The sequence below is a fragment of the Amborella trichopoda genome, chromosome 12 (assembly GCF_054954075.1).
Source record: "Amborella trichopoda isolate Santa Cruz 75 chromosome 12, AtrichopodaSantaCruz75HAP2 v2.0, whole genome shotgun sequence".
NCBI classification, from domain to species: Eukaryota; Viridiplantae; Streptophyta; class Magnoliopsida; order Amborellales; family Amborellaceae; genus Amborella; species Amborella trichopoda.
The window spans coordinates 34,272,729-34,298,932 of record NC_142347.1 but is presented as its reverse complement, the minus strand read 5'-3'; the positions used below and the strand labels follow the sequence as shown (position 1 = coordinate 34,298,932).

The window sequence follows — 26,204 nt, the reverse complement described above, 5'->3', positions numbered from 1 at the left end:
GCCTTATCCTTTACTTCGAGGCTAAGCAACCTCCTCCATCTATAAAGGGCCAAAGGCCTCTCATTTGAGCAAGGTCTCCCGCTTCCCCTCTCAGCTCATCTTCTCCTCTCTGCTCCCATCTTCTCTCTGCTCCCATCTTCTCCTCTGCTCAGAAGCTCCTTCACTTCTCCTTCTTCTATCTTCGACCTCCTCTATCTCTTTATCCTCTTATTTCCCTTCTCTTTCTCAGAAAAAACTCAAGTTCCTTCTAATCCCTTTCCTCTGAAATCTATTTCGCTGAGCTTGCAGTATTATACCAACCAGAGCTATCCTGATCTTCATAGCTCTCGTGTTCAAACATCTCACCAGGTTTTATCCTATACTTTCACCTCTTTATTTTTATATCAGTTATGTGTGACTGCAATCTAAATACTCTCCCTTTCTACTGTCCACAACACTGGAAACTGTTTTCCAGTTATTGTATCTGTAAACAGTAAGTTTTAGTATCTCTAATTTCCTTATGTCTCTGTAATTACTGTTTTAGTGTGCCTCTTATCTGTAATTTCAGTGTGCATCTTACATATAAAAAGTTGTTATCTGATTATCTGTAAAATACAGTTGTTATACAGTTACTTTATGATGTGAATAAAATGCAGTTTAAGATTTTATTTAGTATAAAAGTTGGTGAGTTTAATTATGCCCAATGGTTTGTAATTGATATTTCTATTATTCCTTTATTAGGCATAATCCTGTTTATCCTTAATTACTATAAGATCTTATAAGAACTAGTTAAATACAATAGTTTATTGTTTACTTATTTACTATAAAAACCTTGCATACAATCCCTGCATGAAATCAGACTATAAAATCAAATATTTTTGTATAACAAAATCGATAAGATTTCAACCCATAAAGCAAGTTGACAGTAATATATATATATATATATATATATATCAAGATAGAGAGAGAGAGAGTTTCGAGAAGTTGACATATAATGCGTCAGGAGATGCTATTTGAGAACTGTCCCTTGACACACAAACAACTTTTCTCCTTTTTAAAATAAGTAATATGATACCTTATTGATTTTGAATAGTGAAAAGTAGTTTTTATTGTCCTTGAAAATTTTATGGAGGTCTTATATATGGTATTTGAAGAACCATAAAATAATTATCAATGTTAAATAAGGGATTAGTTCCCACCTTAATTCTATATCGATATTTGAAATAGAGTTTGAGAGTGTTGTCTCAATTGTTCTCTTCATGCAATATTTTCTTTTAGAAATAATTCGTGATGCAATATTCGCTATTGATTTTGTTTAATTTCATAAGAGCGTTTACATTTTTTCGACAATAGAAAACTAAAAAACAAGGCATCTTATATACGTGGTTTTATGAAAAAGGCCTGAATGGATAATGCTCCTCAATTGCCTATTTTCAAACTGAAAGTAATATGAGTAGTATGTAACTTTTATATAACAAAATGTTTTCTTGTTTGTTTGATATGTTAATGGTGGGAAGGAAGGGTGGGACGTTATGTTGATAACTTTTATTACAAACTTTGTTTTTAAGAAACTATTTATTCAGATTTAGAATAAGAGATTAGGCTCCATTTGCACATTTTGGTTGCAATATCTGATCCTTATCCTCCTCTGCCTTTGTGGTAGTCACAAAAATAGAAACTGCTAAAGGGTAACAATGACCTCTAACAATACTCAAGCTTTTGCCAATAGCCGGAAAAGAAGTTGATTCATAAAATAGAGTCACGTAATATCGGTGAGAGAAAGTATTTGATGCGTTAGGGGATGCACAATAGGAAAATGTAATATAGTAATCCACAGTATTTGAACTGTCCCCTTACACATTGCCCATTTACAAAGAAAATGGTTGCCTCTATGAAAATGTAAATGAACAGCGCAAAACAATCTTAAAAAATGTCGTTTTTTAGTTTCAAAAGTTTTTTGTTTTCTTCATATTCATGATCACCATGTTCGAGTTTATCGAACCTTAGTAATTTTGAAGGGTGGAAGCAGTTGACTAGACGCGTCAGCTGACACATCAAAACTGCATAAATATTGTGAAGATGTTAATTCATGTAACAAAAGAAGTTACCTACTGACACCATTTTGTTTGTTTCAGGTGGCTGTGGAGCATGTGTTGTGCTCATTTCGAACTATGATCCCAAAACCAAAGACATAAAAGAGTTTATTGTGAGCTCATGCCTCACACTTTTGTGCAGTCTAAACCATTGTTCAGTCACTACATGAAGGTCTTGGAAACCAGAGGTATGGTTTCCACTCTATTCACCAGAGAATTGCAGGATTCCATGCTTCTCAGTGCGGCTTTTGCACTCCTGGAATGTGTCTCTCTATACTCTTCTCTTTCTAAAGCCAATAAAAGTTCTGAGCCAAAACCTCCAGCAGGGTTTTCTAATCTAACAGTCTCTGAAGCTGAGAGAGCCATAGCTGGAAACTTATGTAGGTGCACTAGATATAGACCCATTACTGATACTTGTAAGAGCTTTTGCCGAGATGTAGAAATGGAGGATCTTGGCTTAAATTCCTTTTGCAAAAACAGGAGAGACTTTAAACATATGCAAATTGCCTCCTTATGATCCAATGTACTATGGAAATAGTCGGTTGAAGTTGTCAGTGTCCAATGAAATGAAGGACGGAGATGGGGATATTGGGATCTACAAGAATAGGACATGACCACAACAGAGGATCCAATGTACCCTTCCATTGCCACCTATTATTTGATTGGAAGCTGATATCCCGGAGGCCTAAGGGTTTTCATTGTTCATTGGATTATACGGTAGTTTCTGTCATTTGTCAACAGTAAAAATAATCTGTTAGGCCTTGGTTTTGTGATAGGATGACTGATACTCTTTTGTTGATCTTCTAATAAAGTGGTTTTATATGATGTTATTTAAACTGACCTTTTATTTTTAGATTGCAGAGACTCGGAGATGTGCTAAAATTGGCGCTGATCAAGTGAAGGTGCATTATCATACAAAAGGTATGGAGCCACCTATTCTTTCAGTAGAAGAGGCAGTTGAAAGATCTAGCTTTTTTGAGATTCCCCCATTTCTCACTCCAAAGCAAGTGGGGAACGTTTCAAAAGGGATGGCTGAAGCAGATCACAAGATTATTTCTTCAAAGGTGTCTCCTCTCATTTTATATGTGTATGTAAGTGTATCGACAAAAGGACAGTATACTATGATTCAATGGACTTTAAAAATCATAATTCATTGGGCTTATCACCATCCAATTAAATGATAGAGAGATAATGAGATCCTCCATGACAGCATATGAACTAACTGGTTGGTCCTGTATGGCTGTCCCTTCGCTTGATTGATGACTGTAGTGGACCATTGGTTATTATTGTCCATTGATTTCTTGTATATCCCGATAGATATATATACATGTAGATGCACCATACATACCGACTAAAGTTTTGCTTGGGCCAGCCTAGGCCAACTGAGCTGGCTTATTCAGCCTGGGTTCTGGACTGAAATTCTAGCCAGCTAGGCAAGGCTTGACCTTTGACTGATAGTCTGATTGTTAATCAGGCTGGACTTGAGCCTGAGAGTTCAAGCCTGGGCCAGGCAATTATAAGAAAATTTAGACACTTTTCAAGTATAAACTTTAAAGGGTATTTTGGTCATTTAGCAGGTTGTGATCCTGGGCAAAACCAACTTCTAAAATCATTAGTGCTAGACAACTAGGCCATCGCTTGATTACTTTCGAACTTATATTGATTATATTATATATTCTAATTTTAAGGAATTTTCTCTTAAAACTAAAGATATTACTAGTTGGGTTTGGCTCTAGACAGAAGCAGAATCTAAATTTGAAAAGCTAACTAACTGGACCAGCACTAATAGTTACGGCCTGGATCAGGCCTGACACTAACCATGCCAGGATGGGCCCAGCCTGATTAAGTGGTCGGGTAGGGCACAGGATGTGGCCAGCCAGGCCGAGTCCAACTGTATTGCACATATCTACATCCAAACCATAACAAAGGCATGCACACGCACAAATGTATATGTATTCATGCATGCATGCATGCATGTATGGATGTATGTAGTATGGATATGTATCTATGTCATGTATGTTTGAGTGTGTGTTTATGTACCTATATATGTGGGAAAGATCATGTCTGTCTATGTATTACGCATGAATGTATCTATTTATGGTAAGCGTTTGGTGTATTTTTGCACGCTTGTATATGCATGTACGAGTACATGGGTATTTTTCACTTAGGTAGGTGTGTGGTTTACTGATTTTCTTGGTGATCTACAGGTCGAAACAGGATCACAACATTATTTTTATATGGAAACACAGACAGCTCTAGCTATTCCCGATGAAGTTAATTGCGTAACAGTTTATGTTTCATGTCAATTGGATGAGAATGCCCAGGTTACAATTGCCAAACTCCTTGGCATTCCACAGCATAATGTACGTATCATTATGAGAAGATTGGGAAGGAGTTTTGGTGGGAAGGCCTTGAGAGCAGTTCAGGTGAGTATTCACTAAATCTTAATTGCAAAGAAATTAGTTTTAAGGAAAGCATTAGTAACCAACGCAATACTCTCCTGAATTTCAGAAAGTCACCAAAAGCCCCTGTGTAAAATTTGAACCTGGTATCCTATTCCACATAGTTCTAAGGAAACATATTACATTATGAGTTTACAAGTCAAAGAATTGTTTCTCTTTATTAGGTTGCAGCTGCATGTGCAATTGCAGCACACAAATTACGCCGCCCAGTGCGCATGTATCTCGATCGCCAGACAGATATGATAATAACTGGAGGCCGGCACCCAATGAAGATGATCTACACTGTTGGATTCAAAGCCAATGGGAAAATCACTGCCCTACATGTAGATTGTTTTCTTGATGCTGGATAGTCTATTGATTACAGCCCCTACCTCGTCCGTAACTTTGTCTCCACACTTAAAAAATACCATTATGGTTGCCTTTCTTCGAACATTAAGCTTTGCAAAACCAATTTTTCAAGCAAATCAGCGATGAGAGCACATGGAGAAGTTCAAGGCAACTTCTTAGCCGAAACCATCATCGAACATGTGGCGTCAACTCTCTCTATGGATGCTAACTCCATTCGAGAAAAGAACCTCCATAATTTTGAGACCCTCAAGTTGTTCTCTGGCACCATTGCAGGTGGCAAGTTGGGTTACACTTTAGCTTTGACTTTGGAGAAGTTGGATTCTTCTTTGAGGCTTAAAAAGAAATCCGAAGAAATTCGAGAGTTTAACAGAATAAATAGATGGAGACAAAGGGGACTGTCTCTTTTGCCCATTGCTTATGAAGTGACAGTGAGGCCAGCACCGGGTAAAGTGAGCATTTTAAATGATGGTTCGATAGTTGTTGAGGTTGGAGGTATTGAGTTGGGGCAAGGACTTTAGACCAAAGTGAAGCAAATGACTGCTTTTGCCTTGGGTCGGTTATGGGAGGAAGGACAAGAAGTGCTTATGGAGAGGGTAAGGATTGTCCAAATTGATACAATAAGTATGCCACAAAGTGGTTCACAGGAGGGAGCACCACATCTGAGTCCAGTTGAGGCAGCGAGGGTTGCTTGTGATGTTTTGGTTGACAGGCTTTCACCAGTGAAAGTGAATATGATGGAGAAAACATATGGAGTTTCTTGGGATGCTCTAGTTAGTCAGGTGAGAGAGAAAAATTCAAATTGTTGTTGTAAATGGTTCTTTGAATTGTATTTCATGCAAGTAAGAACTATTGTATAACAACATATGTAATGATAATGATGTGTGTTGTAAAATTAAGGAGACCAATCACGGATACATAGGGCTGGGTATTTTGTTTCAGATCATGGGAATTTCGTTGCTTATTTCAACGATCTGATATTCTTTCATCAGTATTTGCTTCTCATTATATAATTTGTTTTAGTAATTGCATCTCCTTTCACAGGAAAATCACTTTGTGTTAAGAATAAGAGATTGAAATCAGAGTGATAACTTCTTTCTATGTCCAATTTACAGGCGTATCTGCAATCAGTGAACATGTCTGCGAGTGTATGTTGGGTTCCTGATTCAAGTTCAAATCAATATTTAAATTTTGGTGCAGCTGCAAGTGAGGTATATATGCTTGTCCTGATCTGCCTTGGGTGTTAACCGTGGTTTACTTTATGACATTTTAAGGGTAGACATTATGGTTAACCATATTAAACAAATGCAATGCAGGTTGAGATAAACCTGCTTACTGGAGCTACAATGATTTTACGAACTGATATCATCTATGACTGTGGGAAGAGCCTGAACCCTGCCGTGGATCTTGGACAGGTTGTCCTACTAATAATACATACTCTGCATGCATGCACACTCACTCTGAAAGAGGGTTCATCCACATTTAGGGCACTGTTTCCTACAGTACTTCAATGTCACCCAATGGTATGACTTCAACCGGGGATGGCTAGGGTGTGTCTTTCCTCTTCTCAAAGTCTATCGCTTTAAGCAGAGGAAAAACTCACCCCTGCACCTCTTTTATATATCTGATGGATGGGGTGATGTTGAAGTGCTATAGGAAGCTTCAAGGAATGAATTTCTATACATGTAACAATTTTGTGCATGTACTTCATATATAGATCATGTTCTTATGGATGTTTTCATGTGCATATTCCCTACCTTCATGTTCTCCTTAGTATAATTGATCTTTAAGCATTTTGTTCTCGTTTTCAAGACAACTTTCTCTCTCTCTCTCTCTCTATGTTTGGTATGTGTGTGCGTCTGTCTGATGCAAATCTCTGGTTTTGAGTTTCTAGATTTTGTATTTGTTTCTGATATCCAAACAAGGCACTGCATTTTTCTAACGGTATTTTCTTCTGTCCATACAAGTCCTACATGATCCTAAAGATAAATGTCATGATGTTTTATTTTATAGATTGAAGGAGCTTTCGTCCAAGGAATTGGGTTCTTCGTTCTTGAAGAGCATGTTGTGAACTCTGATGGAATGGTTACATCTGACCCAAATGTTGACACCATACCCAAACAATTTAACATTGAGATACTGAGCAGTGGTCACCACAAAAACCGTGTCCTCTCATCCAAGGGTCAGTTCTTTTATGAACTCGGATTTTTAACCAGTTCAATCAGATTTTTCAGTAACAATATGAGTTTTGGTTTCTGTCTTTTTCTGTTAAAAGAAATTTAATAAGCTACTTTTCATGTGCTCTTTTATACAAACAAGAAGAGGGAAGGATTATTCTAGAAAGACCCCATTCTTTTAATTGGGAGTTAGCAATCTCAAAGTGAAGTATTTATAAGATAATTTGTGATGTTGAGCAGCTCTAGCTTCTGGATATTTTTCTAAGTAGATTTATGTTCTTCATGAAATAATTTCCACAACATGCTTTACAAGAGCCAGCAGTATATTAGTAATTGCCTCTAGGGATATTTTACTTAGAGGACATATTATGAAATATGAATGCATATATTCCTGTCCTACATGTATATGTAAACTTACACATACACACGTATGCTGGGGTGCTTATATCAGTTCATTAATATGTCTTATTTTGCAATTTTCTTTCATGACAATCTCACCTCAACAAATTGTAATTGGGTTGTTATTTATGAAATGGTTTTGAAACATCTGGAGAGCCACCATTACTATTGGCAGTTTCAGTTCACTGTGCTATCAGGGAGGCCATCAAAGAGCTTCAGTACTATAGCAATAGCTCTAATGAAAACTGTTCTTCAACTTCAGCCATATTTAGAATGGACACTCCTGCAACAATGGATGTGGTGAAGCGACTCTGTGGCCTGGACAATGTGGAGAGGTATCTACAAAGTCTGGTCGATCGCCCATGACACTGTGTATGTGTGTGCGAGTGTGCATCTGCTATTTAAGCCCTTGATCGCTTTATTTTTATAAGTATGTGAAAATAATTATAATGTTCAATGTTATAGAGGTGCTTTTTTGTGTGGGTCGGGATGCTAAAACTTATAGGTCATAGGTCATGGAAATAATATACGATGATAGGGTTATTACCATTCCATTTATAGATTGGATGTTGATGACATGAGAATAATTAGCACACTTTGAATTGACAATTGTTGGCCCAAATACAATGGACCATTATGGTTTTCAAAAGTAAATAGAGTTATATCAAAATGTAAATTGGGTTTCGAACTCAATCAAAAACATTAACAAACATATGGCATTCAATTCTTATCAAAATACTTTCAAAAGCTTGCTGTAAAATTCTTTAAGACTCAAAAGAGGTGCACAAATATCATTAACTTTATTATCCACAAAAGAATCAAAACTTAAAATCAGTTGCAAGTATTATAAACATCTTCTAAGCATATACCATCAAAAAATCATAGTAAATCATTCCAAAAATATAAAATGATGCCCACTAATTTTTTCTTTGCTCATATAATAGTGATTAACCTTCAAATACTAAGCAAAATATAAAAATTAAAGTTGTAACAAACTCATCAAATGCGTATGAATTTGCAAGCATAGTTTGGTAGTTTTTTTAGAGAGCTGAAATTGGATTTTCCAACAACATATATCACAAAAGAAGACAAGATTGCTACAAAATAGTGGTTAGTAAATAATCTAGAGAGAAAAAAACTTGGCGAAACGCAACACGGTGTTGGGATTTATCCCTATGACACTCAAAAGGCTCTCATAGATATAGGTTCTCGTAGATATGAGAGACACATTCTTTGTACCCAACTCACAAGAAAGCTTAAGAGAGATATCCAACTCACAAAAAAGCTTAAAAAAGCTTAAGAGAGATATCCAACTCACAAAAAAGCTTAAAAAAGAACTAAATATTTACAAGAAAGCATAAGAGAGAGCTAAGCGTTTGGCACTGTATCTTTCCAAAACCCTTCCCGTATATAGTTACGAAAGAGAAAAAAAAGAGAAACACGTGTAGAGAGAATGATAAGTGCTGCCTCTGAGCGACCACTTGGCCCTTTCTTCACTTACTCTTACCCTCTTTAAAAAAATACTTTAAATAGGGTAGAATTTACAATAAATAAATTAAAAATTGGGCCCTTATTCTCAACTGTGTCCGATAATTTTGGGCTTTCAGGTTTTCTTTGAACTTGGTCACCAAATTTTAAGAGATCCCTCAATGACAATGGAGTGGATGACTTCGGGGCCCTGGCAGAAATCCTCCACTTAGTTTTCCTTCCTTCCTCTGGAATAGATAAGAACATCTGGGAACCTTCCCCTTCTGGAATTTTTTCAATATCTTCTTTCTAACCCCATAGCTGCTTGCCGTAATCCCTCTTTTATCTAAAGCCTCGAACCAGTTCTTACCCCCAAGAATCCAAGTATTTGTTGGATAGCGATCCATGAGAGGGCATTGACAGTAGATTTAGAGGTCCTATGGATTGAAAGAAATTATAGGATTTTTAGAGGAGAAAGAGCTTCAATCACCCGATAAAGTAATGACCCTAGCGGCTTTTTGGGTTTCCAATTACAAGTTATTCAAAGACTTCTCAGCCAAGGACTTTCATAGAAATTGGGCAAACCTCCTCCATGTGGTTTGTCCCATAATCTCATGGCAGCAGCTGTGTGGAGACCACCAGAGCCAGGCTTCATCAAGCTAAATTTTGATGGTTGTTTCCTTAGTAATCCTAACCCGTTAGGTCAGGGTGGTTTGTTTCGATCCACTAAAGGTAATGTTTTGTTGGCCTTTTCATGCCCCATCGGATTAACTTTTTTACTCTGGCTGAAGCACATGCCCTGCTGAAAGGATTGCAAAATTCCGATGGCACTTGGGGCTCCTATTTGGTGGTCGAAGGAGATTTATCTCGTGGACCTCCGGTTTATCTCCTTGCCCTTGGCGTCTAGATGACATCTTTGATGATATTTCACACCTGTCGTGGGGTATTTCACGCCATGTATTTCGAGAAGCCAACTCGGAAGAAGACGTTTTTAGCCAAGGAGCGAGCCCAATCTAACAACCTAGGGCTGCCTTAGCCATTTGTCATTTTTGTGGAACCTTTACCCTCTTTTATTCCTATTTGAATCCTTCAGGGATGTATCCAGTACCGCCTGGGAGGACACACTTGACTGTATAGCTCGATACCATTAGGACAATTATTTTTAACTCTTCTAAAAAAAAGAAAGGGCCCTTAATTTGTAAATATTTGGAAACACAATTTTCCTTAACAACAATATATTTCGTGCGATTCATTCTCTTGTATAATTTCATGTTCATGCTCGGCTTGCCTGGGAAAACGTACTAGCTTGGGCTTTGCTTGAGCTTAACTCTAGTAGAACCTCCCTCCCAGATTAACTTGCTTGGCCAAAATAAGCTAAGTTAATCTAAGAACTAGTCCACAAGCATGCCAAGCTATCAATAAGTCAAGCAAACATAAGTCAACGTACTTTGCTATCAAATTATTTTCTCTACCAAAAAGTGTAAATGTACAATCATATCATGTGCGTCGTGAACAAATTATAATACCATAAATCACTTACATAAATGGTAAAAGAAAAACAACTTTCATGTACTGAAAGAATCCATAGTACAAAAAACCAACCAGGAACTCCCGAGTCTTCATCCCTTGACACGAGCCTTATACCTTTTTCAAGCTATAGGCTCAGTCATGGGTTGATCGTGGGATAACAATATCATCAATGTTACCTTACACATAATTATACCCAGTATCTTCTTGTTATGTCTTGATGCTTGAGATCTTTGCGAAAGTTTTTGCCACCGTGTTGTTACCAAAACACATTCATAGTCTCTCCAGCACTCACCATGATCCCTAGCTTTGCAGGTACCTCGTGAGCCATACACTCTCCTACAATGCTACACATCAATCCATGTACTTTGTATATATATTGGACATACCAACTATGTCATCTGACTTGTTGCACTAAAAAATTGCTCTCATTCTCAAAGTGGAGACGTTTCCTGATGTTAACGCTCAATAGTCCATATCACTATTCTAACTAGACTTACTTTATCCGCGTGGTGGCGATCATTTCTAAAAAAGATCTATGAGTAGTTCCGGACTTGGATTGTTCTAGTAGCGACTCGACGAGCCATGTAGAACATCTTGTCATGAACACAACATAGCATCCATAAGATTGCCTATTATGTTCACATGTGGTACGCAAAATTATCTTTTTTATCAATCTCCATCTATGGACAAAGATATAGACTAAGGACACGTTTGACGGGAGTATCAAGTGGCCCAACATCATGCATTCTAAATCTTTTTAAGTTTTTCTTGATGTAAGTTAATTAAGACAAACTTAAGGAGTATCTCATAATGATTCTGCTTGATCAGGACATCTACACATGATGCACTTGCCAATGTCTTTCACATCGAAATTGGAGAACAACCACTCTTTAGTTGGATTAATATTTCCTTGTCATTTTTTACCATTAGGATCTCGTCCACTCATACTAAGGAGATCATAGAACTCACCCGGTTCTCGATGACACATCCTTTTTGGTACACAATAAATGGTAGCCAGAAAGTAAATTAGGAACCCCTATTATGTTCATATGTGGTACACAAATTGATGGCCAGAAAGTAGGAACCCCTTTTAGATAACCATATTTTGATTATTCGGTGCTAATAATTTGCTTGTTTGGTAACGTGAAAATCTCTCTCTCTCTGTCATACTCATGGTCTCTTTGGTGGTTTTCCTTAGATGGGTCCTTTTTTTTTTTCTTTTTTAACCCATTGAAATCTCTCTCTCTCATGCTCATAGTCTCTTTGGTGGTTTTCCTTAGATGGGTCTTTTCTTTTGTAGAACCCATGAAGTATATCTCTCATATTCAATCTCTTTGGTGGTTTCCCATGCATGGGTCTTTCCTTTTCTAGAACCCATTTTTCAGCTCAAATTCACTTGTCCAATATTTATCTCAAATCCTAGCATCAAGAATTACAACTGATTTTGTAAACCCTAAAACCTATAAACCCTAACCCTTAAATATGTAAATGTGTAAAAAATAATAATAGTAATAATATCTAAAAGAGAGAGGATGGGGTTTATAGAGAAAGATGGGGTATACCCCTAGATAATTTCATAGAAACCTGCAGCCACGAGGACCATGTGATGTGGGTTTTATTGATTTAGGGAAAGTCAGGCATCTAACTTTCCTCTATTATTGAACTTTGCCCCAAATCAAACAAAGGAAGCCTACAATTACCCAGGAAATCAAATTGCCTTGGCAATTTCGCAGCATAAAACTTAAAGAAAATTTCTCCTTACCCCCCACTTTTGTCCCAAAGATTATAAATATTTTTAACGGCATAAGGTCTTGATATTTTCTATCCTCTAATCCCGGATTTTTTTGACCATATACTATTGATTTAAACAATAAAAGAAATGACACCCTTTTAACCGATATTTTTTTCTCCATTAAGTTTTTCATCTCTCTCTCAAAACTACCTCTTTTTCTCTCCAAATCCCAACTCTACGTAAAAATATGTCTCTTTCCTTCTAAACCCCATCTCTACACAGAGAATAAAAATGACAGATGATTTTCAACACTAACAAGGCAGAAACTCCGGGAGGACTAAGAAACTCAGCTGCATATTGTGTTTCTTCTTAAATATCTAATACTTTTGTTAGAGAAACGAATAAGCGATGGGAATTTCACTGGAACGGACAAGCTTTCTAATTTTCCAGTTAATGTTGAAGATTAGACCTATTAAATGGACTCAATAACAATCTGCAAATGGCCAAAGCTTAGATTGAATCCTTACTGAATGAACATAAATTTTGCAGAAAGAAAACCTTGGAAAATCAGCAAAATTTTTTTTATTGTTAACTCCCCAATGGCTTGAGAGAAAAATGAAAAGAAGGCTTTCGAGGGAGAAAGAAGATAATGAAGGAGAGGGATTTCACAATTGAGTCCCAAGAGGAAGGTTCTCTCTTTTTTGGACTTTTGTGATGCCCTTCTCGGTGGAAAGATGCATGATAGGAAAAATTAGAGAGAGAGAGAGAGAGAGACAGACGGTGTTTTGAGAAAGAGAGAGAGATGGTGTTTTGAAAGAGAGAGGGAAGGTTAAGATAGAAGAAAATGGTTAGTTAAAAGGACGTCATTTTCTCGTTGTTTGGGTTAATAGTACATGGTCAAAAGGGTGGTCTAAGGGGGATGGATGATAGAAAAAATAGAGACCTTATTAAGCAAGAAATATTTTGAATCCTAAGGTCTCTTGAGAAATGGGTGCTAAAAATTAGGGGTATAGAGAAATTTTTCCTAAAACATATATTTCCCTTTATCCAACCGTCCATTCTGAATGGACAGTTGAGATGGCCCCAATCATAATATCACATCTCTACACTATTTTATTTTTAATTTTTGTTTTACAAACTATTTTGATATTAAATTTTGGGCGTTCACTCCTCTCTTAAAGTCGCACCAGTAAAGAATATCAAAAAATATTCTCAATAAAATAAATGACCAAAATAGCCCTAAAAGTTTCAAGGGGTAGTTTGGTCATTATATTTTATTGAAAAATTCTTTTTAATTTTATTTTTACGTGTGGTACGTGCGAAATTTCATATTCATATAATTTGTAAAAAAAAAAAAAAAATACTACTCTAAGGCATCGAATTTGAAACTAAAAATAACATACACTGAGGTATCGAATTTAAATCAAACTGTCAGTTGCTCACTTGATCTAAATTAGACAGGTGAATAGGGGAAGAACATATATCTTCTATACAGTAAAAGAAGTATAGAAACCTTTCTCATTAGAAATTGCACCTCCACTTATTTCTAAGTTGCTATCAATAGCCTTCTTAAAAGTAGAACAAAAGAAATAGTTGAAACTTTAAATAATAAATCCATGTTTCTTTAGAAAAAGACTTAAGGTTGTTTTTGACGAAGTAAATACTTAAATTTTCATTTGGTACACCGACCAAAAGACAATGTCAAGGAGATTTGTTTGATTCGAGGACCCTCAAATCCTCTTTATTCATCCCCAATATGACTTTTCTTAAAAGATATGATTCCACATTCAATAAATGCTCTAAATCAATTCATGCTCCAAAATCGGCTTGCGATTATCAATTCAATGGATAACCTTATCTAGGATTGATTAGGAAACCCTCAGATTTCAAAAGCATAAAATCAATCCATCTGCTTTGATTTTGACTTCTTTAAATTTGATTACGAAGATTTCCAGACCACAAAATCAGTCCATCTGCTTTGATTTTGACTGGGAATCCCTTTTAATGGCTTTGCTTGTCGGATCAGATGAAATGTACAATTTGGTCAGTAGGACCACTATATGCCTCCTAATAAAAGTTTACATCAACGGTCACTTCTCCGATTAGCACTCGCGAGCTTCGAACTCCACCTCTCAACAAACAAATTAAAAAAAGTAAAAAGATAAAAGGCGTTCAGTTTCTATAGGGCCTAGGCTTTATGAAAACAAAATAAAGCCTCAGCTCAAATACTCATCGAAAAGTACTCTTCGCATCGAAAATCTCTAAGATGGCTCTAAATTCAATTTTTAATACCGATTATAAAATTTAAAACTAAAAAAATGGCACAAATCTTGTGGATCTGTGAACACTTATTTTTAAGATAAAATGGACATATAGATGATTTATTGAAATATACAATATTTTGGAATTTGATATCTTAATTTTTTTTACAGTTCAAATTGAGAGGATCGATTTAAAGGTTTTTCGAACACTTGAATTACAATTTTCGATGAGGTAGAAGGTGAAGCTTTACTTATTTTGGCAAAGGTGCAGCCCTACAAGAACTACTACTTAAAAATCATACCTACAAGACCAAGGGAACTTTGTTGTGAAATGAAAATGGCACGAGGAAAGACTTTGCTTAGTGTTGCAGCGGATAAATGAAAAAACTTTCAAAATTTGACGACACCAATGACGTCTATGATTCCTATTCACTACCCCTGCATCGCCACTTTAAATTTCATTGTAGAGACAACCCATCAGCCATGAAATCAATCCTATATGCAGAGACTGTAAGAGATAGATAGAGAGAGGATGAAGCAGCAGCAGAAGCTGGTATTTGGTGTAAATGGAGAGAAGATAGAGCTCTCGAACATCGACCCTGCAACCACTTTGCTCGAATTTCTTCGCACCCGAACCCCATACAAAGGAGCCAAATTAGGATGTGGAGAAGGTATTTTCTTGTTTTAAAAAAAAAGATTGGCATTTTCTTCTTCTTTTTTTTTCTGTGAAATGGTAGTGATTATTCTGAACTTCAAGTTCTTCACATGTTACTGCTTACCCTCCAAATTTTATTGCTCTCTCTCTCTTTCTCTCATGTTACTGGTTACCCTCCAAATTTGTTGTTCTCTCTGAGTGAATAAATTTAGGGTTTTGGGAGTAGGAAATGTTGTCTTTTGTTTTCGTTTTCAGATTCTCACAGGGTGAAATTAAAGGTCCATCTCTGAGATAGATATCTAAAAAATAGTGCCTCCACTAAAAGCTGAGATGGATAGTGGAAAAAATTCAAAAAACACGATGTTTATTTTTCAAAAAGAAAAAAAAAATGCACATTGAGGATGATAGTGGCTTAGATTAGCAAACTCTAAAATATATATTTAAATATGTATATTTAAATATATTTAGTATTAAATAAGAGCAATGATCTTATAGGACCCTCCCCCACTCACCAATAAAAGGTAGTATGGATCTCTAAAAAAGTTATCATATGGGTGTAAGACTTGACTTTTCTATAGATCTGTATCAAATTTAACGGTTCCTTTGAGATCCTACACATATCGGTGAAGGAAAATCCTATAAGATCATTTCTCATTAAATAAATTTAATCCTTTGGGCCTTGACCACCTCATCTGGTGTACGGGCTGGACCATATATTACGTTTGCATGCTAGATTAAATACTATCAAAATGAGATTTATGTTTATAAATCAGGTTTAACCCTCCACATGCCGCGTGAGCAAAGCCATCTGGGCTATATATACCCTGCACATGCCGTATAAACAAAGCCATCTGGCATATATATATATATATATATATATATATATATATATATATATATATATATATATATATATATATATATATATATTCATTCTTAAGAAAAAGGCCTGATGGCATAATGCTCCTCAATTGCCTATTTTCAAACTGAAAGTAATATGAGTATATTTTTTTTACAATAGAAAACTAAAAACAAGGCTTTTTATATATGTGGGTTTAAGACATGGGCCTGATTGGATAATGCTCCTCAATTGCCTATTTTTAAACTGAAAGTAGGAAAAAATTACATAAGGTTGCAACCTTATAATGTAGAGCTACGGATGCACCACAAAAATCCATCGGAAAAGGTAGTTTTAATGTTGAAAAAGATCATCTCGATAACTATGAAAATCAAAAGATTTTAAGTCTCAGAAATAGTGCATTTTACAACATGTTATCTACATCGTCCATTTTCAAGATTTTCATATGATTATAGATCTACTTGATTTTAACTATTTTTTAAATTTAAAATTTTATAATTAGGTATAAAAATAGATTTTAAGATAAAACCTAAGAACATTTTACATCAAATTATATGCCATGATAAAATTTGAAGGCGCACCTTACCTCTATAGCTACGGATGCATCCGTATGCCAACTGCACCCCTGAAAGTAATATGAGTAGTATGTAACCTTTTTTATAACTTTTCTTTTTTTTTTGAGATGATAATGGTGGGAAGGAAGGGCGGGACATTATGCTGAGGTATCCATCCACTAACCTGATCGTTTTTAATACAAAACTTTGTTTTTAAGAAATTATTTATGTGAATTTAGAATAAGAGATGGGAAAAGTTTATTTAGAGCTGAGGCTCTAAACAATCAAATTAGAGCCCACCTCAAAAACTTCACTAAAAGAGGTTGTTTTGATGCCCAAATATCGTCAAATAGATCATTTCGACATCAAGATGCATGGACATGAGAAAAAAATGGATTTCAAGTTTTGGAAATAGTGCATCTTGTAATACATTTTTTTAACGTCAATTTTTAAGATTTTGAACTTTTCATAGATCTGCTCGATCTACATTATTTTTAAAGCTTTAAATTTTATAATTAGAGATGAATATAGATATTTTTAAGGCTATCACAGAGATTTCCAATATTGAAACCACATTTCTCGACACTATTTGAAGGTGTGCTTTACTTTGATTGTTTAGAGCCTTGGTTCTATACAAACCGCACCCATAATATATTAGGCGCCATTTGCACATTATGGTTGCAATATCTGATTCTTATCCTCCCCTGCTTTTGTGGCAGTCACAAAAATAGAAACTCTTAATGGGTAATAATAACCTATAACAATACTCAAGCTTTTGCCAATAGCTGGAAAAGAAGTTGATTCATGAAATAGAGTCACGTCAAATTTGTAAAAGAAAGTATTTGATGCATCAGGGGAAAATGTAATATCGTAATCCTGAGTATTTGAACTGTGTTCCCTCACACATTGTCCATTTACAATGAAAATGGTTGCCTCTATGAACATGTAAATGAACAGTGCAAAAACAATCTCAAAAAATGTCGTTTTTGAATTTCAAAAGTCTTTTTTTTTTTTTTCCTTTATATTCGTGATCACCATGTTCGAGATTATTGAACCTTAGTAATTTTGAAGGGTGGAAGCAGTTGAATAGAGGTGTCTGATGCATCAAAACTGCATCCATATTGTAAAGATAATTCATGTAATAAAAGAAGTTACCTGTTTACACCATTTTGTTTGTTGTAGGTGGCTGTGGAGCTTGTGTTGTGCTCATTTCGAAGTATGATCCCACAACCAAAGACATAGAAGAGTTTACTGTGAGCTCATGCCTCACACTTTTGTGTAGTCTAAATCATTGTTCAGTCACTACAAGTGAAGGTCTTGGAAACCAGAGAGATGGTTTCCACTCAATTCACCAGAGAATTGCAGGATTCCATGCTTCTCAGTGCGGCTTTTGCACCCCTGGAATGTGTATTTCTCTGTACTCTTCTCTTTCCAAAGCCAATAAAAGCTCTAGGCCTGAACCGCCAGCAGGGTTTTCTAAACTAACAGTCTCTGAAGCTGAGAGAGCCATAGCTGGAAACTTATGTAGGTGCACTGGTTATAGACCCATTATTGATACTTGTAAGAGCTTTTGCCGAGATGTAGAAATGGAGGATCTTGGCTTAAATTCCTTTTGCAAAAAAGGAGAGACTTTAAACATATGCAAATTGCCTCCTTATGATCCATATAGTGTTTGTACTTTTCCTGAATTCCTCAAGAATGAAATCATTCCAAGTGATGAATCTTCAGAGAGAAAACTGAATCTTGTGTATAAGAATGGATGGGATGAAGTAGAACATGGATATTGGATCACACCTTCTAGTGTTGAAGAGCTTATGAATATTATGAGATCAGAAGAAGTTGAGAATGGAAAGAGAGTGAAGCTTGTTGCAGGTAATACCAGTGCTGGCTTTTACAAAAACCAGGAGAATTATCAGAAGTATATTGATATAAGACATATACCCGAGCTTTTGATAATTAAGAGAGACACAGAAGGGATAGAAATAGGGGCATGTGTGACAATTTCTAAGGTAATTGAAGCTATGGAAGAAGAGATTTCAACTAGCGTAGAACCCAACTTGGTTTTCAAGAAAATTGTGAAACACTTAAACATGGTTGCGTCAAATTTCATCCAAAACATGGCGAGTTTGGGTGGTAACCTGATCATGGCTCAGAGGAATGAGTTCCCATCAGATATAGTCACCATTCTCCTCGGAGCTAGTTCATCTATAAAAATTCAAACTCCAACAGAGACTCGCTTTCTAACTTTGGAGGAATTCCTTGAGCGACCACCATGTGATCCTCAAACTTTGCTCGTAAGTGTTCGAATACCAAGCTGGAATCGAACCCATTCCCTCTCTAAGACTGAAGATCAAACTGAAGTATACCCTGTCTCTGAGACTATTTGTTCAGGTGAGCCAAAGAGTATGACTGAATTGTTCTTTGAGACTTACAGGGCTGCTCCGTACCCTATGGGAGGTGCATTGGCCTATGTAAATGCTGCATTCTTTGCTGAGGTCATGGCTGATGAATTCACAGGAGAGCTTGTTTTGGGTCATCTTAGTTTGGCATTTGGAGCTTATGGGACTAAACGTGCTATAAGAGCAAAGAAGGCCGAAGAGTATTTGAAAGGAAAATCAGTTTCTCCCACTGTTTTGTTAGAGGCCATCCAAATTCTTAGATTATCTGTGGTTTCTAAAGAAGCAACCCCAAAGGCTGACTACAGGTCCAGTTTGGCTGTTGGTTTTCTTTTTGATTTTCTCTCTCCACTCTTTGAGAATTTTGCAAGATCCAATAAAAGATTATGTGTAGAAGGACCTAATAATGAGAAAAACTCCATTAATGGCCATGTTAATTCTGCTTCTAGAATTAATTCATCTGATAATGGGTTCTCTGGCCGCAATGGTGATGAGAAGAAACCAACATCAGTTCTAATCTCAAAACAATTGGTGGAAATCCATAATGACTATCATCCTGTCGGTTATCCTGCTAAGAAAGTTGCAGCTGAGCTTCAGGCTTCTGGTAATTTTCGGCTCCTTTGCAATGGGAAGAGAGAGAGAGAGAGAGAGAGAGAGAGTGGTAGCAGCATAGAATTTGGGTCCTTTTCTCTAAGGGACCTAGGCCTATTACTGGTATCACTGATGAAGCGCTAGAGTGAGCATGTACAGGTACTTCTGATACAACTAACGGATAGACTAAAAACTGTCGTCTCAATTTTGGAAACTAGGCATCACTTGTTATTTTGAGATTAGTGAAATCTAATGTTCCAATGTATTAAAAATGAATATGTGTCCTAATCAAAGATATGGGAAAGAAAATTGGGTAATAGCGGTTTGACATCGTGGATCAGTGGTTAGGGTGGTAAGGAACACAATCTATGGTTAGATTCAATCTTCACCTCACTTGCCCCAAAATAATAGTGAGAACTTTTGGTAGGAAGGGGCAATTCAGGTGGCTGTAACTTTCAGAAAACTGACCATAGAATCTTGTTCTTTTTTTCTTTTTTTTTTCCTTTTAATAGAATTTTTTGTCATGATATGGTGGTCAAAGGGCTCAATGCTGGCCATTACACAGCCCAATCTGGAATCCTAAATTTCTGGTAATCTGCAAAAATCATTGACTCTATGCTAAATGGAAATATGCAGGTGAAGCTGTATATGTTGATGACATCCCTTCCCCAAAGGACTGCCTTCACGGAGCATTTGTATATAGCAGAAAACCTTTCGCACGCATAAAACATATTGAGGTTGATTCTGTGTTAACTTCTCCAAGAGTAATTTCCTTTGTTTCAGTTAAAGATATACCAAAAGGAGGTGAAAATATAAGCGTTGGAACGCAATTTGGAGACGAACCGGTGTTTGCCGATGGTCTTACTGAGTTTGCTGGCCAACCACTTGGAGTTTTGGTAATTTATATTTTTTCTATTTATTTCATTTTATTTACTTATAAGGAGAGTACTTTAATCAAATGTACCATGGAAATAGTCCAATGAAGTTGTCATTGTCCAATGAAATGACGGACAAAGAGGGGGATATTGGGATCCACAAGAACAGGACATGACCACAACAGAGGATCCAATGTTCCATTGCCACCTATTATTTGATTGGAAGCTGATATCCCTGGGGGATAATGGTTTTCATTCTCCATTGCATTATATTATAGTTTCTGTAATTTGTCAACCGTAAAAATATTCTGTTAGGCCTTGGTTTTGTGATAGGATGACTTACTCTTTTGTTGATCTTCTAAGAAAGTGGTTTTATATGATTTTATTTAACTGACCTTTAATTTTTAGATAGCGGAGACATGGAGATGTGCTAAAATTGGTGCTGATCAAGTGAAGGTGCACTATGATACAAAAGATATGGAGCCACCTATTCTATCCATAGAAGAGGCAGTTGAAAGGTCTAGCTTTTTCGAGATCCCCCCAGTTCTCACTCCAAAGCAAGTGGGGGACTTTTCAAAAGGGATGGCTGAAGCAGATCACAAGATAATTTCTTCAAAGGTGTCTCCTCTCATTTTATGTGTGTATGTATTTGTATGGACAAAGGGACGGTGTAATATGATTCAATGGACTTTGAAAATCATAGTTCACTGGGCTTATCACCATCCAAATGAATGATAGAGAGATAGTGAGATCCTCCATGACAGCATATGAACTGAATTGTTGGTCCTGATCTTCCTGTACGACTGTCCCTTGATTGATAACTGCAGTGGACTATTGTCTTTCATTGTCCATTGGTTTCTTGTATATCCCTATAGATATATGTACATGTAGACGTACTGTATATACCAACTAAAGTTTTGCTTGGGCCAACTGAGTTGGCTAACTCAGGATGACTTCTGGCCTGAAATTCTGGCCAGCTAGGCCAGGCTAGACCTTTGATCGACGCCTGATTGTTAATCTGGCTGGGCTTGAGCCTGAGAGTTAAAGCCTCAGCCAGGCCCAATTATAAGAAAATTTAGACACTCTTAAAATATAAGCTTTTAAGGATGTTCTGGTTATTTAGTAGGTTGTAATCCTGGGCAAAACCAAGTTCTAATATCATTAGTGCTAGACAACTAGGCAATCGCTTGATTAATGTTGAACTTATAATTATTATATTATATATATTAATATGTAATTGTCTCTTAAAAATAAAAATATTACTGATTGGGTTTGGCTCTAGAAAGAACCAGAATCTAAAATTGACGGTCTAACTAGACCAAAATCTAGACCAGCATTAAAAGTTAGGGCCGGGTTCAGGCCTGACACTAACCGTGCCAGGATGGGCCCAGCCTGAATAAGCGGATGGGTAGGGCACAGGATGTGGCCAGCCAGGCTGAGTCCAACCACATTGCGCATACCTACATCTAAACCATAACAAAGACATGCACACGCACAAATGTAGATGTATGAATGCATGCATGCATGTATGGATATATGTAATATGAACATATACATATTCATGTATGCATCTATGTTATGTATGTTTGAGTGTGTGCTTATATGTGTCTATATGTGGGAAAGATTGTGTCTATGTATGTAATACGGATGAATGTATATATTTATGGTGAGTGTTTGATGTGTTTTTGCATGCTTGTGTATGCATGTATGAGTACACGTGTATTTTTTATGTGGGTAGGTGTGTGGTTTACCGATTTTCCTGGTGATCTACAGGTTGAAACAGGATCACAATACTATTTTTATATGGAAACACAGACAGCTCTAGCTATTCCTGATGAAGATAATTGCATAACAGTTTATGTTTCATGTCAATTAGATGAGTATGCCCAGGTTGCAATTGCCAAATTCCTTGGCATTCCACAGCATAATGTACGTATCATTACAAGAAGAGTGGGAGGGGGTTTCGGTGGGAAGGCCTTGAGAGCAATTCAGGTGAGTATTCACTAAATCTTAATTGCAAAGAAATTGGTTTTTAATGAAGATTAGGAATAATCATTTAGCATTGGTAACCAATGCAACTCATGCACTCATGAATTTTAGAAAGTCACAAAAATCCCCTTAATATATAATTTGAACCTGGTATCCTATTCTATTAAGGAAACATATTACATTATGAGTCTATAAGAAAAAGAATTGTTTCTCTTTATTTAGGTCGCAGCTGCGTGTGCAATTGCAGCATACAAATTACGCCGCCCAGTGCGCATGTATCTTGATCGCCAGACAGATATGATAATAACTGGAGGCCGGCACCCAATGAAGATAGTCTACACCGTTGGATTCAAAGCCAATGGGAAAATCACTGCCCTACATGTAGATTGTTTTCTTGATGCTGGATATTCTATTGATTTTAGCCCCCTCCTCAGCCATACTTTTGTCACTTCACTAAAAAAATATAATTATGGGTGCCTTTCTTTGAACATTAAGCTTTGCAAAACCAATTTTCCAAGCAAATCAGCCATGAGAGCACCTGGAGAAGTTCAAGGAACCTTCTTAGCCGAAACCATCATTGAACATGTGGCGTCAATTCTCTCTATGGATGCTAACTCCATTCGAAAAAAGAACCTACATAATTTTGAGAGCCTCAAGTTGTTCTATGGAGCCAGTGCAGGTGACAATTTTGGTTACACTTTACCTTTGACTTTGGAGAAGTTGGATTCATCTTTGAGGCTTAACAAGAAACCCGAAGAAATTCGAGAGTTTAACAATATAAATAGATGGAGAAAAAGGGGAATGTCTCTTGTGCCCATTACTTATGAAGTAACTGTGAGACCAACACCGGGTAAAGTGAGCATTTTAAACGATGGTTCAATAGTTGTTGAGGTTGGAGGTATTGAGTTGGGACAGGGACTTTGGACCAAAGTGAAGCAAATGACTGCATTTGCCCTGGGTCGGTTATGGGAGGAAGGAAAAGAAGAACTTATGGAGAGGGTAAGGATTGTCCAAATTGATACAATAAGTATGGCACAAAGTGGGTTGACAGGAGGGAGCACCACATCAGAGTCCAGTTGTGAGGCAGCGAGGGTTGCTTGTGATGTTTTGGTTGAGAGACTTTCACCAGTGAAATTGAATATGATGGAGAAAACAAATGGAGTTTCATGGGATGCTCTGGTTAGTCAGGTGAGAGAAAAAAATTCAAATTGTCGTTGTCAATGGTTCTTTGAATTGTATTTCATGCAAAATAAGTACTAATTTATAACTAGATATGTAATGATAATGACATGCGTTGAGAATATAGAAGAATTAGAAATAAAATTAAGGAGACCAAGCAAGTGATACATAGTGCCAGGTATTTTGTTTCAGATCATGGGAATTTGGTTGCTTATTTCAACAATCTGTTAACCTTTCATGAGTATTTGCTTCTCATTATGTAATTGTTTTCATAATTACATCTCCTTCCACAAGAAAATCACTTTGTCTTAAGAATAGGGGATCGAAATCAGCGTGGTAACTTCTTTCTGTGTCCAATTTACAGGCATATCTAGAATCAGTGAACATGTCTGCTAGTGTATATTGGGTTCCTGATTCAAGTTCAAAACAATATTTAAATTTTGGTGCAGCTGCAAGTGAGGTATATATGCTTGTCCTAATCTTTCTTGGGTGTTAACCTTGGTCTACTTTATGACCTTTTAAGGCTAGACATTATGGCTAATCATATGAAACGAATGCAATGCAGGTTGAGATAAACCTGCTTACTGGAGCTACAACGATTTTACAAACTGATATCATCTATGACTGTGGGAAGAGCCTGAACCCTGCCGTGGATCTTGGACAGGTTGTCCTACTAATTATACATGTGCTGCATGCATGCACTCTCATGCACACTCACTCTCAAAGAGGGTTTATCTACATTGAGTGCACTGTATTCATACAGTTCTTCAATGTCACCCAATTGTATGACTTCAAAAGGGGATGGCTGGGGTGTGTCTTCCTCTGTTCAAAGTCTATCGCTTTGAGCAGAGGGCAAACTCTACTCCTGCACCCTTTTGACATATCTAATGGATGGGGTGATATTAAAATACTATAGGAAGCTTCAAGGCATGAATTTTTATACATGTAACAATTTTGTGTACATATTTCATATGTGGATCATGTTCTTATGGATGTTTTCATGTGCATCTTCCCTACATTCATGTTCTACTTAGTATCGTTGATCTTTAAACATTGTTCTTGTTTTCAAGCGAAGTTTTGCTCTCTCTCTCTCTCTCTCTCTCTCTCTCTCTGTGGTATGTGTGTCAGTCTGAGGAATTGTTCCTGATATCCATACTAATCACTGCATGTTGCTAAAGGTATTTTTCTCTTTCCATACAAGTCACTACATGTTCCTAAAGGTAAATGTCATGATGTTTTATTTTATAGATTGAAGGAGCTTTCGTCCAAGGAATTGGGTTCTTCGTTCTCGAAGAGCATGTTGTGAACTCTGATGGAATGGTTACATCTGATGGGACATGGACATATAAGATCCCAAATGTTGACACCATACCCAAACAATTTAACATTGAGATACTGAGCAGTGGTCACCACGAAAACCGTGTCCTCTCATCCAAGGGTCAGTCATTTTATGAACTCAGATTTTTAACAAATTCAACTGCATTTTTCAGTAACTCAGTATGAGCTTTGGTTTCTGTATATTTCTGTTAAAAGAAAATTAATAAGCTACTTTTCATGTTCTCTTTCATACTCACAAGTAGAGGGAAGGATTATTGTAGAAAGATGCCATTCATTTTAATTGGGAGTTAGCATTCTCAAAGTGAAGTATTTGTAAAATAATTTGTGATGTTATAAAGCAGCTCTAGCTTCTGGATTTTTTTTAAGTGGATCTATGTCCTTCATGAAATTTCCACAACTTTCTTTACAAGAGCCTGTAGTGAATTAGTAATTGCATCTAGGGATATTTTTACATAGAGGACATATTATGAAATATGAATGCATATATGCATGTCGTATATGTATATGTAGAGTTACACATACAAACGTGTGCTGGTGCTTACATCAGTTCATTAATATATGTTACTTGCTTTTCTTTTTTCTTCTTTTGCAATTTTCTTTAATAACAATTTCGCCTCAACAAATTGTAATTGTGTTTTGATTTATGAAATGGTTTTGAAGCATCGGGAGAGCCACCATTACTATTGGCAGTTTCAGTTCACTGTGCTATTAGGGAGGCCATCAAAGAGGCTAGAAAAGAGCTTCGGTCCTATAACAATAGCTCCAATGAAAAATGTTCATCAACTTCGGCCATGTTTAGAATGGACACTCCTGCAACAATGGATGTGGTGAAGCAGCTCTGTGGCTTGGACAATGTGGAGAGGTATCTGCAAAGTCTGGTTGATCTCCCATGAAACTGTGTGTGTGTGTATGCGCACGTGTGGGCACCTGCTATGTAAACACTTGATCGCTCTATTTTTATAAGTATGTGAATATAATTATATTGTTTGATAGTATAGGGGCGATTGACTGTGTGTGTGTATGCTCATGCACGTATGCACCTGCTATGCTCGATCACTATATTTTTATAAGTATGTGAATATCATTATAATGTTCAATATTACAGGGCTGCTTTTTTATGTGGATCCGGATGCTACAACTTATAGGTCATAAGTCATGGAAATAGTATATGATTATAGGACCATCCCATTAATACACTTTGAGTAATATGTACACTTTGAATTAGTGATATGTTCCATGCGATTCATTCTCCAATATAGTTTCATGTTCAAGCTTGGCTTGCATGGGAAAACAGACTTGGGCTTTGCTTGAGCTTAACTCTGG

The 26,204-nt window shown here is 36.6% G+C and overlaps 3 protein-coding genes across 6 annotated transcripts; all 3 read left to right on the top strand.

Annotated features, from left to right (window-relative positions):
* Positions 1-2,392: 2,392 nt before the first annotated feature.
* Positions 2,393-5,419, top strand: LOC148779542 (indole-3-acetaldehyde oxidase-like). 2 transcript variants are annotated; one of them, XM_088853410.1, is made up of 4 exons: positions 2,393-2,789; positions 2,927-3,136; positions 4,280-4,498; positions 5,156-5,419. In XM_088853410.1, exons 1-4 carry the CDS (start codon positions 2,652-2,654, stop codon positions 5,177-5,179), a joined length of 591 nt encoding a protein of 196 aa, XP_088709536.1. In that variant the 5' UTR covers positions 2,393-2,651; the 3' UTR covers positions 5,180-5,419. The 2 variants fall into 2 exon arrangements, with proteins under 2 accessions (XP_088709536.1, XP_088709535.1); XM_088853409.1 differs by having other exon boundaries at positions 4,699-5,419.
* Positions 5,420-5,532: 113 nt separating this feature from the next.
* Positions 5,533-8,031, top strand: LOC18430905 (Aldehyde oxidase/xanthine dehydrogenase, molybdopterin binding protein). The gene is made up of 5 exons (XM_088853411.1): positions 5,533-5,661; positions 5,995-6,090; positions 6,196-6,294; positions 6,893-7,061; positions 7,601-8,031. The coding sequence occupies exons 1-5, from the start codon at positions 5,614-5,616 to the stop codon at positions 7,819-7,821; spliced, it is 633 nt and encodes a 210-aa protein (XP_088709537.1). The 5' UTR covers positions 5,533-5,613; the 3' UTR covers positions 7,822-8,031.
* A 6,718-nt stretch (positions 8,032-14,749) lies between these two features.
* LOC18430906 (indole-3-acetaldehyde oxidase) lies at positions 14,750-25,999 on the top strand. 3 transcript variants are annotated; one of them, XR_016045640.1, is made up of 10 exons: positions 14,750-15,116; positions 17,696-19,513; positions 20,137-20,396; positions 20,784-20,993; positions 22,252-22,367; positions 22,587-23,552; positions 23,908-24,003; positions 24,109-24,207; positions 24,792-24,981; positions 25,542-25,999. XR_016045640.1 is itself a non-coding variant. In XM_006841048.4 (10 exons), the coding sequence occupies exons 1-10, from the start codon at positions 14,978-14,980 to the stop codon at positions 25,772-25,774; spliced, it is 4,230 nt and encodes a 1,409-aa protein (XP_006841111.1). In that variant the 5' UTR covers positions 14,750-14,977; the 3' UTR covers positions 25,775-25,999. The 3 variants fall into 3 exon arrangements, 2 of the variants coding, with proteins under 2 accessions (XP_006841111.1, XP_088709534.1); XM_006841048.4 differs by having other exon boundaries at positions 22,149-22,367; XM_088853408.1 differs by lacking the exon at positions 17,696-19,513 and having other exon boundaries at positions 22,149-22,367.
* Positions 26,000-26,204: the final 205 nt, after the last annotated feature.